This window comes from Zootermopsis nevadensis, unplaced genomic scaffold, assembly GCF_977971745.1.
Source record: "Zootermopsis nevadensis isolate Lab colony 2312 unplaced genomic scaffold, Znev_1.0 Znev_ptg000020l, whole genome shotgun sequence".
Classification (NCBI taxonomy): Eukaryota; Metazoa; Arthropoda; class Insecta; order Blattodea; family Termopsidae; genus Zootermopsis; species Zootermopsis nevadensis.
In genome coordinates, this window is record NW_028259152.1 from 18,378,277 (window position 1) to 18,390,452 (window position 12,176).

Below are 12,176 nucleotides of genomic sequence, written 5' to 3' on the forward strand. Positions count from 1 at the left end.
CATCATCACTGCAATGATTCTCAGGACGAACACAGTCACCTCTGAAACGTCTGTCGACTTCTGCGAGCCTGCACGGCTCAGTGTCGCAGAAGATCGTATCGTCATATTCGCCGTCGTGAGAACATGAAATCTCACCAACCGTGAACCCTGTAAAGCGGACTGGTAACTACGCAGAAGAAGAAATGCACTGACTTCAGTTTCTCCAGCCTTTCAAGAAGCAATCTGCTCTCTAGATGCGAATAATAATGATCAGAACGTAATCTTTATGCGTAGACCGAAGGTTATTAGCTCGCGGTGAAGGGTCTTTTAATGTAAGAAATTGTATAAAACATTCCTAAAATCTACTGAGATGAACAATCCACAGGCACGAGCCCAGTGGGCATACAGTGAGGCTTCAGTCTGCACTGTCGGAGTCACGTGTCATGACGCCTATTTCGTAATGTGAATTGGCCCACAAGGCGACGGAGCCATGAGGGCGATGTTTCTGCAACGCGGAATTGTTCAGAAACGCACGTGTAGCAGAGGTGACAGAGTCAGCCTGACTCCTCTTTCCACCTCAGAGTCTCGCGTTCTTTATCTGCCTGCATCGCGTTTCCGTATTCTTTTAACCGTAATGAGCTCTCGTTACACAGCGATACGATCATCGTACCATTTGTATTCCTTCTGCGCGTTGTCAGCCATTCATATTCTGGAAAGAGAACTCGGATTCAAATATGCGTAGTTTTGAAACGCGTAGCGTGTTGCTGCCAGTTCATTGTCATCTTGTTGACGTGTGATGAGGGTTGACTGTCACAGGTGTCTTCCTAAATTCAGATGCGTTTTACTGATAACTCCGCCAGGCCGTCTTGGTTTCCAAGACTTGAAGAAATACGGACTTCAAATCATAATTCGAGTTTTTGAGGATCTGGCTGTAGAAAAAGGCGATGCCTTCCCCCGAAACGCATGTACAAAGGACGACTTCAGTTGCGCTGCTTTACATATTCGTTGCTTACGATTTCACGCACTTGGTTCATTCATAATATTCACCGCAGACACAGACACTTCCTTGCAACGCTTTGCGTGCTTCGCATTCGAATATCAGACGTGAAATGTTGATGTTTTATTGAGCTCTGTGCTTCGTTAGATGTCAGTGTTCTGTGTGGCGAGCCGTTTTATAGGGCATTCATGAAGTTCTGTTTGAGCCTCGTGTAAGCCGACCAATAAGGACGAGCAATTTGACCGACGACTGAAGGCCGTTACAGCCAGTTTTCGTGGAATTCTGTCTAGAGTTACGCTTCTATTTTCACACATCTAGCAAGGGAAATAAAACAATTTCTTTCTCGGACGGAACTTCGTAAAGTTCGCGCCAAATTGTGTGAATGAGCGGGAAGAGTTGTGTCATTGTTTTATCTGGACACCCGACTCTTGAATCTGTTTTAGCAGATAAATCCCGAACACAAGCCCGTCACATTTGCAATGTTCACTTGGCTCAATGGTCTTTCTGTGCTTATTAAGACGTGTCCATTGGCACACGGGGGTGGGGTGGGGGTAAAACTGCATAATTAAGAGCTCCGTAACTTATTAGGATGGTCACATCAGGGTGGATGAGATGGGCAAGGCAAGTACCAGTCATAGGGGACACGTGTAGTGAGTAAAATATTTTGATAAAATTATGATGTGAAGGACTGAGGGAAGAGGCCGCTTAGAAGAGAAAGGCTTCTGTGGTAGGATAATATTAAAATGGATCTTGGGAGAGTAGGGCTGGAGGGTGCAGATTGAATTCATCTGTGCCAGGGGATAGGCCGACCCGTACCCAATATCGCATTGTCGAATCCCATTCTATGCCAGTAGAATCCAATCCAAACCTTCGCCTTCCATGTTATATGTTCAGAAGAGAGAGCGAGTCGTTGGTGTGAGTTCAGAGCGCGCGGGCAGCGAAGTGGACCCGAACAATGATCTCTCGTAATAAAAGAAGCTTTTTCTGCTCTCGAGCTATGCGAGTCTTGAACGCTATATAATTCTGCGTCATAAAACTGAGACATGCTCGCGTCGTGTTCAAACTGTGATTGCGATCGCCCCACCGACCGCCTCGTATAGGAACTCGCAGCTGCAAACGCGTAATTAGAAACACACGTGCTCTGCGTTTGTCTTCTGTTTTACAAGGCAATTCTGGCTCCAGTGCGAGGACTATTTTTTCATTGCAAGATGCATCTTAAAATAGAGCTTCAGCTTTAGGATGGGATAGAACCGGCTGTGGACGAAGTGCAGTGAAAGCTGTTTTCCGTAAGAAGCGACGAATTTCTGGGGTGGGTGAGCGGACACACGTCTCTGGAGGAACCCTGCTCCATGCGAGTAGCTCGAGTGATTCATTCGCCTGGAATGAAGTTGTTTCAGTAAAAGCTTCGGGCTTTCGGTTACTGCCGGTTCGTGTTAGTTGTTTGAAACAGTTCGGTGTTGTTCGTCGGCTGTTTGTTCGAAGATGGCCGAAGCTTCGCTCGTTGTAAGTTGTGCGACAGACTTCCGCCGACTTTTGTTTTAGCTCAGTCCGTCGGTGTGTGTGTGTGTGTGTGGAGGTTGGCAGCTCCAGCACATTAATGGCTACACAACTTAATGGTGCATTTTTGCGTGCATTTTTGCACATGATTTCCACAACTATAGATTCTCACTTTGTTAAATGTCAGGTGCGACCTCAAAAGTTTCTTCACGGCACTTTTAATTGCCAAGCTGTAAAATAACGTGGATTGTGTTCTGGGTTATGACGTCACGCAGCATTGTAGGTTACAGGCGTGTACACCCTGAAGAGGAAGGCGATGCTTTCTCAGAAATGTTGGTTACGAAGACTGCGCGGCGTCGAGACGAAGAGACCCCGGGCGCCTTGACGTGTCTCGCAGGCTCTGTTCAAGCGGCGTTCTGAGGCGTGAGAAGGTTTTACTCGGTCGGAAGTGCTTATGGTCCGGGCCGGACGACCGGTGTTACACCCGGGCAGGACGGGACTTTTGTCCTCGGCAGAACGCCCACGCAGGGTTCGGGAATCTTTCACCGGGGTTCATAATGCGTGGAGCTGTACCTACGTATTTTTACGCGGCGTGGTGCGTAATTAAACGCCAGGGACAACTTTACCCTTGTACGCCGCCCCGTATCTGAATATCGTACATGCAAAGTTTCATTGCAGTTGAAATTATCAATTATATGGTAATAATAATAATAATAATAATGGTAATTTGTATTTGATCAGTTTTTAATTTCTTTCAGATTCCTGCGTCCCTGCCATGCGCGAACAGCAGTACTGCAAAGGACACGGTAAGTGCACACGCCCTTAAGCAGAGTGGCGCATTTTGGAATTTGGGGGCGAACATTTGTTCTAGTAAAAGCGTTGTTCGCAACCGCGTTTGTGTGTTGAGTTCGGGCCTTCATTGTTCTTGTCTGTCCTTTTATCGACTGTTTCGCCTCTTACTTCAGAGGGACGCTTCAGCGTGATTATTACAGAATCCTGCGCAGTGCAACGAGAAACGCGAGTCGGAGATAAGAAATATTGCACAATTTTTATGCTGAAACCTAAATAGAAAGCTGTTACACAGAGGACTGAGTAGCGCCTCAGACGACCTGGCAACAGAAGTGGGAGGGGAACTGCGCTCGTCTGTCACAGGCTGAGAGACTGAGATTTAACCTCTGGATTTTCTTACGAAAAAGCAAGGTGCGTCCAGCGCACGCGGTGTGATAGTGTGTTCGGGCATGTCATCAGCACCTGGAAATTGGTAGATATCTTTACAACGCTTTCACCAGTACGAAGCAATCGTCATTTGCCAACTGCGTTCGAAACTTATACTCCATCATAAATTAACCTTAATTTTCAACAAGTCATTCAGTACGACTTCGTTCTCCTTCAAACGCGGTTTACGTAATTGTTTGTTATCCAGGGGGCAGCATCGGCGCTGCTCGTGGCTTGGGACTGCCAGTTGTGCGCTCTGGATGACGGCAGGACTCGTTCCTCCACGCACGCGTGCGCAGAAAAGGATGTCAGCTGATCCCACACACGACATTCGTGCCATCAGTTAACATGTGCCGGAAAGAGTTTCAGGGTAATTTTCTCGAGAAAACAAGCCGGCTGAATCCAACTGCTCAGAGGCAAAAGGAGGGACGGAATGAATAAAAGAGACAAAACAGGAGGAGAAGGTAGAAGGAAAGAAGGAAGTTGTTTGTGGGGGGTTTAAGAAGGCACCGAAAATGCAAACGAGAACAGAGAAGAACGTGTTTGCTCGTACTTATTCTCCGCAACCAAATTTTATGCAATTCTGTTTGTTAAAGGCACGTGATCTTTTTAATTCCGAAGTGGAGGTGAGTTGAATCGTATTCCGATTATTTTAACTTCTCAGTTACACGACGTTCGATGTGCAAGAGACGCAGCCCTTCAGCCTGAACTGACCTTACTCGAGGGCGGATCGTGGCGATGCCCTGCCCTGTGTCGAGGGAGAAACCCTCTTCTCACCCTTTCACGATTTTTTTATAGATTAGAACTAAATTTAATTTAAAATTTGACCTGAGAAATGCTAATGATTCTTATAGTTCCACACAGCTCCAAGGCGAAGGGTTCGTCCTCCCTGAAATTGAGAACGTCTTGGGATTACAAAACTCAAAATTATTGCATTCATGTTAAGTTCGTAATTTTGCATTTAAAAAACAGCTGTTTTAAAGACTTTTTTCGGGTTTGGTTGGTTTGGTGAGGAGGGGGGGGTGAAGTGGGGTGGGAGTAAGTGGAACCAAGGTCATTGCTTCTGACCTGCACTGAAGCGGATCCTCTCGTTCTTTCCTTCCTCTTGGTAGCTCAGAACGACGTTTAGCGACTGTTCGCTGCGGGCAACCGGTCACTGTGTGATGCCAAATAATTGTTTCATTGCATTCGGTTTAAGCGAAGGCTCCGTCGAAGAGGCCAGAGCAACAAGTGTTGTTGGCTGGCTCCCGGTGCCATCCACTTCTTCCAAGAGCGGGGGGCAGTGACACCACCAATAATGAGAGAGAGAGACGCTTTCCAATAACATCCCCAAATAAAAAGATAACCCGTGTTTTATATCCCCGCTAAAATCATCCCTAAGAAAGATTTCTTTAAAAAGGCTTTACGGCACTCTTTCTGTTCGCATTTCTTTAAGCTCAGTGAAACCGTGGAAAAACCCACGCACCCTTGTGAATGAAGGATGTGATTTAAGTCATAAAAATAACTCGGGGAGAGACCCTCCCTAAAATGATCCTAGCTAGCCTCTTATTTCCACCCCCTGCAGGTTGGAGGGATGCTGGTGGTTTTTTTAATAGGAAGCTTCTAAAACGATAGGAACCCAGAACGTTTAGTGCATGTGTGACCTAAGTGAATTCTTTGTCATGTAGGGAATTTGTGTTTAACTTCACTGCCAATTACGAAGTCGCCCAGATATCCCCTGAGTTTGTGGAGAGCCTGTTGGACTATTTCCATGTTCCCGCAGGATATTTTGTTCAGTCCCTAACCTGGCTCCCATTTCTTCAACATCCATTTTAATATTATCCTCGCATAGATCTTACACGTGGTTATTATCTTGAGGTGTCCTAACGACGTTTGGCCATTGACTTAGGTGCGTGTAAGTGTGTCTACCTAATAGGAGCAGGGCATGCACTCAGTACTCGGCTTGATTATAGTTAGAACGAAGTCCATTTAAAACTTTTCAAGGCCGTTTCACCATGAAGGTGACTGCAAATTAACGCTGACCTCGGGCCGTGATGACGAGAGCAGATTATTGTTTATGAACTTTGCGTGCTGCTACGGGTCTTTGTAGTTAATTTAGTGCATCAAATGAAGAACTTACTGTAATGATGAGGCCGTATTTTAAAGCGTAATGGAACTCGATTTTTGGTTATGTCATTGTTCTGAATGTGAGTGCCTAGCCGAGGAACTCATCACGTAACATTTTTGTTCAAACCGATGTAAATAGAGTTAAGAGTAGTGAACTTTGACACGGGGAATATCTGAAAGACAAAATTAATTAATTATTTTCAGGCAATAAAAAAAATATTAGTGACCCGTGCAGAGACGTAAATAAATTTGAGAAGGTACCAACCTAAAATTAAAGTCGTAGAAGACGAGGTAGGTTGCATGCTCGCGGATTCCCACCGCATTTTGAACGGGCGGAACATTGTTTTCCTCAGCTACTCAATGTGCGAGGGGTTAATGGAATCAGGCACTAGCTCCTGAGGCTGAGTCCACTACTGGAAAGTTAAAAAAAAGTCGCCAGGTACCGATAAATTTTCGACAGATTCTTATGCTCTCAGCCCAACAGTTTTTTTATCGCGTCTGTGTGTTTGTATTTACATAATCTTTTCGGCTGACGAAATGTCGCACTTATAACGACAATCTTCACGCGATGCAATCTTTATTTAAACCCCGATTATAAAGGCAGTAAGTAATTTCGAAATGTCAGAAGCTTCTTTCGAGTGCTCTGTTTTTTTGGAGGCTATTTTGAATCGGTCTTATGTCTCATTAGTCGGTTTCAATTTAAAGTTTCACAAGATACTTGCTCGTAGCCATTAGTTCATTAAGAGCACTGCGCAATTACTGATGAGAGCTTGTTAATACGCCCACGACACCTTCATCAACGAATAGTACACGAATGTTCCTTGTAAGTCATTACATGCCCTTCGTGGATCAGACCACAGCTTCTTCCGACTTCTCATCCGTCGTCTGATTGGCCGGCCGGCCTCCCACGTGTCTGCACCCCTCTGAAAGTTTCTTAAGGCCTAACATTTTGTCCGTGTTAACCCAAAGTTGCGTTGTGGCGAATGCCATCACGTGGACCCTTTCCCTGTGCTTACTGGTTGTCTGATTATCCCGACAATGAAGTTCATAAGGAATTTCACTTAGAAGACAGTTGAGTTGTGAAAATATGATGGAAGTTAAATCATTATTTTGTACGCGACTTGATATTTTTCTTAAACACGGTTACTTGCTGATTTATGATCATAGATCGGTGTTTAATAAACAGTTTGTGGGTTTTTCCGTGATTATCGTCAGAGTAAATTCTGTTTTCATAACCGTGGGCCTAGCGGTTCGTTAGTTATCGCTGTCAAACTGAAAGTCAAATATAATCTTTGCACCACAGCCGTGTCGTTGTGGTACATTCTACAGAGAAGTTACGTCAACAAAGCTTCGTATTTTTCAACTGTCCATTTCGTTGACCCTAAAACTTTGTTGGTATTAATGACTGTGAGAAATTAAGGAGTACAGTCTGTGATGAGCTTTTAAGGTGCAACATTTACGCGAATGTTTCTTAAATTGACCGAAAGGCCGTGGACACATGCTCACCGTAAGTCTACAGTATTTCCTCACGAAAGTAACGCTTGTTCTAAAGGGCCACGATCTTACAAATAGGGCATGTCCGTGACATTTCCTCTTAATGGGCGGTGTACCGTACTTGGTTCGTGCATAATTGCGGGTTACCCGATGACGGTGCCAAGTGTGTTCATATTTCCGGCAGCGGATCTGTTGGTCCGTTAAAGCAAAATAATCTAAATTGTTCTCATGGTTACGGAGTGTGTACTTTTTCACGATCTCCTTGTAAGACACTTGTGAGGGAGGGAAAATTATTCCCACAAGAAGCTAGCTGTTTTTTCGACCTCGTGATGTTCTAGCTGTAACCTCGAAACTCAACTCAGCTGCATCCCATTGTATTGGGCAATTAATTCTCCGTCCGAGACTCGGTAGGGCCATGTACCACTCTTACTCTCAGAAACCAGCACATGGGGTGGGAGTTCCCCCTGTATTACTGTTGGGTGACCTTGACTCTTGACCGCCTGCCTACTTGTTGATTATAGTTTTTACTATAGAATATGGCCAGCCTCCTGACTCTCGTGTAATGTGAAGTGAGTCCCTGAACCGAAGTGAGGAGCAGCTTTCAACGCGCTCGGCTTCCCTGCACGTCTCCGAACGGTTTCTGTTTGAAGGGAAATTTGTGGGGACTCAGCCTCGCCCTGTGCTCAACAACTTTGCGTCTGTCTTTTTTTATTTTCTGTTCGTGTGGTAGTGTGATTTCCGTTGACATTTGAACGGGAAGTTACCTGATTTGTTGTATTAAGATATGTCCGTATTGATCACATTTGCTCAAAAATTGTGAAACATTTTAAATGTAAGGCACCTTCTGTGCCTCAGTTGTTTGTGCAAATTTCCGATTCTTCCCGGCTCCGGAGCAAACAGTTGCCTCTTTCACGGAGAACGCTTTCAGTTTGCAGCAGAGAGCAAAATCGTTACGTGCCTCACTTTCGGAATTAACGATCGCGAGCCTTTGGAAATTCGGTTCAGTTTTATGAAAACGTGAAACTCTGAAGGCGAAAGGAAAGGAACGAAAATCCGACGAACGTTTCTAGCGCCAGAGGAATGAGAGCATCGTAGGCGTAGTTTGACTCAGAGTGGGCATCATATTGCCACCCTAACAACGTGATATTTCTCAATACGGGAGGAGCAACTTCTTCTTTGTACTGCCTTCTGGTTACAGTGCAAGGTTTCTTATCTTGTGAAATTCGTGTCTAGGGCGACTTGGAGGGGTCATGCATGCATTCATGTCTGATTTAACGTGGTTAGTTGTAACACGATCGCAACACAAGCTGACGGTATATTAAGTCTAAGGGCGAGAATGTTGTCAGTGAAATCTGCAGTTCGGATGTGGAAAACCTTCCTCAGGGCCTACAGCAAATATCCATTCGCACGTTTGTCTGTCTCTAGCGATAGACGAGCTTACTAAGTAACGTAACAGGTCGTATGACGTCTTATATCAGGAGCCCGTGGTTTCACGCGAGAACTGTAAAGCTGCCCTAATCTCGTCAGAAAGGCGTGTGGTCAGCATCCCGTTCCGACCGCTCTGCCTGACCGCATTACCTGGTTGTTCGGGTGAGGACAAGGGTGTCTTCCGCTGCCGGAAACAGCATCCCAGCGGCTCCGGTCGGTGCGTAGCGAATCTGTGAGATGCGACCATCGCATGGCGTGCAGTTGCGGCCTGTCATATCCACAACAGAACACGCCCCATTTTCAGCGTTTGTGATCACTGCACGTGTCCAGCATATCTCAGCATTTTTGCCATTCTGTCATTCCGCATCTGTGGTGCTTAAAATGGCGCGGCTGAGCCGCCATTAGGAATCACATCCATCCCGCTTCTCGATATGGATTTTTTCGAACCGGTTCAGCTTCCAGATGAAATACGCCGAAGGAATTGTTCTGTGCGTCAGTCAGCATGCAAGTCGCCTTAATTACAGTGCACGTAGCTGCACTCTTGTAGCTCTCGTTAATGCCGTCGTACTGAGGAACTGCTTCCTGCATTAGTGCGTGTTCGTGAACGCGAACGGAATTCGAAACGCATTGTGCATCGCCCGCCATCATAACAGGACGGACGTGTCTCGGATCCCGAGAAAGAGTCGCGCACCACTGTGTGAACAAAACGCATGAATTATTCGGAATTTGTGTTCCCGTCTGTGGATACGTGCAATCATTTAACATTTTTTCCCCTTGGTTTCACCAACTTCGCACTTTTGCTCCATCTTACTTACCTAATGTCTGTTTGAGTCGTTGCATCTCACTGTTCTCGACAGAATAACGCATCGCCCGTCATGTAAAATTTTGTAGTTTATTTGAGGTTTTCACGGCGGTGACTCCAAAGACGGTCGTCTTCTGGATTGTAACGCCGTGTACTCTGGCAGAAGGTTACCCACGTTTCAGAGGTCCGTGCTGCCTCCATCATCAAGGCAGTGACACGGCGCTACAACCCAGAAGACAGATATCTTCTGTTCTCTATTCATGTCTCCTAGCAATAAAAATCATTCCTTGCTCTACGCGAAACTGGTCGTGACTTATAAAGGGTCCTTTACAAGGACAAGAATAGGGCCCAGGCCTACTGCAGGCGTTTGTAGGAATCTGGTGATGGTGTGCATCTTTTCAACTAATATTAAGACAGCGCAGTATCATAATAACTCACTGCTCGCACCTTGGAACAGGCGGGGTCCTTTCTCGTCGGGTCGAGAAATTCTCGTATTTTACAATCCCCAGAGGCTCCCACAGCTGGGCCGTATTTCAGACTAGGGGAATGCAATTCGTGCATTCACACACTATTTTGTTTGAGGTCCATTTTAATATTGTCATCTCTTATATGCGCGTGTCTCCCACATTATTCCCCCTGTTGGCAGTAACGAAGAATTACAACCACGTTCTTGCTCTGTAATATGAAATTCTACCTGAAATATTTTTTCTCAGTAATCCTTTCGTCTTGTGTTCAGACCGCCTTTGATACGTGTGCAAATCCTGGTTCTAGCTTCAGAAAATTTACGTAAATTGCTTCAAGCACAGTTTTTCTCGTCACGCGTTCTTTAAAGAATGAAATTAAGACGTGCATTGCCCCCCCCCCCCCACCAAGGAAAACAAAATTTCAGTAGACAATTTTCGTCACTTGCAATGGGACACCGTGAACTTCACAGAAAAAGTGCACGGCGTGTCATTTAGTAGGCTCACTTATAATTTGTGTCTCGGGAAGTACAGAGACAAGTTGGGTGGAGGGGGGGAGACTTCGTGGAAGAGGATCCTCAGCCTCTCGTGTCCAGTCCTACTTCTGCATTTGTATTCCACATTTCTTCAGGACACGTCGAAGATCATTATGTGTAAATGCGCTTAGGACCGAATGTTCTTTTGGAACCAGAGTAAGGCAATTCTGGCCTGGAATTGATCTCAACATTTTTAAGTAACCTTACTTTTTATATGTTTAGTGACGTTAATATCTTGAATGTTTTCCATTTCCCTCTGGTTCGGGTCCGTGAATGGTCTTCACCAGACCAAGTCAATTACCGTCTGTTCCGAATTTTAATCTTCATAATCATCACATAATCACCATTGTCATCAGAATCGTCGTCACGCATATGAAAAATTGTCAGGCCGCTTGTTCCGCCCTCAGTCGTCCTCAAATCACCTCAAAGATTGACATCGTTCCTTAATCCGTCTGATTTGTAATATTTAATCGTTCGTAAATCCCTCACTTTTCATTCTGTCAACACTTTGAATTCGGTTGCTTTTATGTCTAAATTTGTTTAAATTGTCCAGTCTGAGTTGTTTTTCTTAGCTCCATTCATTTGTCTGTCCGTCCACTAGGTATATTTTGTTGTGTTTCTGATAATTTTCGGTTCAGAGGTTGTACGTTTGATAGTCACTTGCAGAGAAGCTAGTCACATACGAGCTGACGGAATGGCAGAATTTTACTTAAAAACAAATATCTGGCGCCGAACCTGACACACGGCTTAATCCAGGCGTTGCGAAAGAACTTTAGTAATTTGTAATTCGCGAGTGAGACGCCCTTCGAACGTTCTGCGTTATCTCGCACGTATAAAACGTGTGGCTGTGGACTTACCTGACCCGTTGAGAGCAGGGCTCGAAGGCTCTTGTGAACACAGTACTGTGAAAGGCGGGGAATTCTTTTGACATGCTGAGCAACTATCAGCGTTTTGTGATGACTTTGCTCCTTGAAGTCAGTACTGTAGTAGTTAATTCGTAATAAAGTAATTGCTGTACATGACGTCAACAGTCGTCCATAAAACCTTCGTTCCAGTCCAGGTCAGAGTGGCAGTAATCCAGAGTTTAAGTGGGGAGGTCCTTTGGGCCTGCACCCACCTGTGTGTGGGGCCCACCAGGCGGGCTGAGTAGGTGGGGCGGGGCGGGCCGGACACAGTGGCACCGCTGGCCTGGCCAGAGAGCGCTGAGCAGGTAGAGGGATCAGAATGCGGGAAGGACGTTGCTTGCCTGCAACAAGGACCTCCAGGACGAAGGATCATTTTTCATTTTCAGTTTGGCGCCTGCGTCCGCTGTTGAAGTCTGATAGAATTTTACGGACGTTTCAGAGGAGCTTGCTGCTTCCATCATCAGGGCGGTGAGTTAAGCGTCGGTAAACTTCTGCCGGCCTACCCGGCGCAGCAACCCTCAAGTCGAACCCGAAATCGATCATTTAATTGAACCCACATTTTAGGTCAACATGCGCACACTTTGTGCAATTAGAATAAAGTATCAGGGACTTGAGATTCTCACGTCGGAGAAGAAGGCGAGGTTCTTCTGGGTCCCACAACCGACAACAGCATCGCCAAGAATAAGTGACCTCTTATCGGGAGAACAGTAAAACGAAGCTCTGTCTTATGCAGGATCTCCAGATAGCTCAGTCCCC

General features: G+C 45.6%; 1 protein-coding gene across 7 annotated transcripts in view; it reads left to right on the forward strand.

The window, feature by feature from the left end:
* The window catches only part of LOC110832591 (uncharacterized), a 364,557-nt gene that overhangs the window by 241,768 nt on the left and 110,613 nt on the right, over positions 1-12,176 (forward strand). For all 7 annotated transcript variants that reach the window (XM_087352088.1, XM_087352091.1, XM_087352089.1 and 4 more), the window contains one exon: positions 3,232-3,279. In XM_087352088.1, coding sequence (XP_087208214.1) covers positions 3,232-3,279 — 48 coding nt within the window. The remainder of the gene's footprint in view (positions 1-3,231; positions 3,280-12,176) is intronic.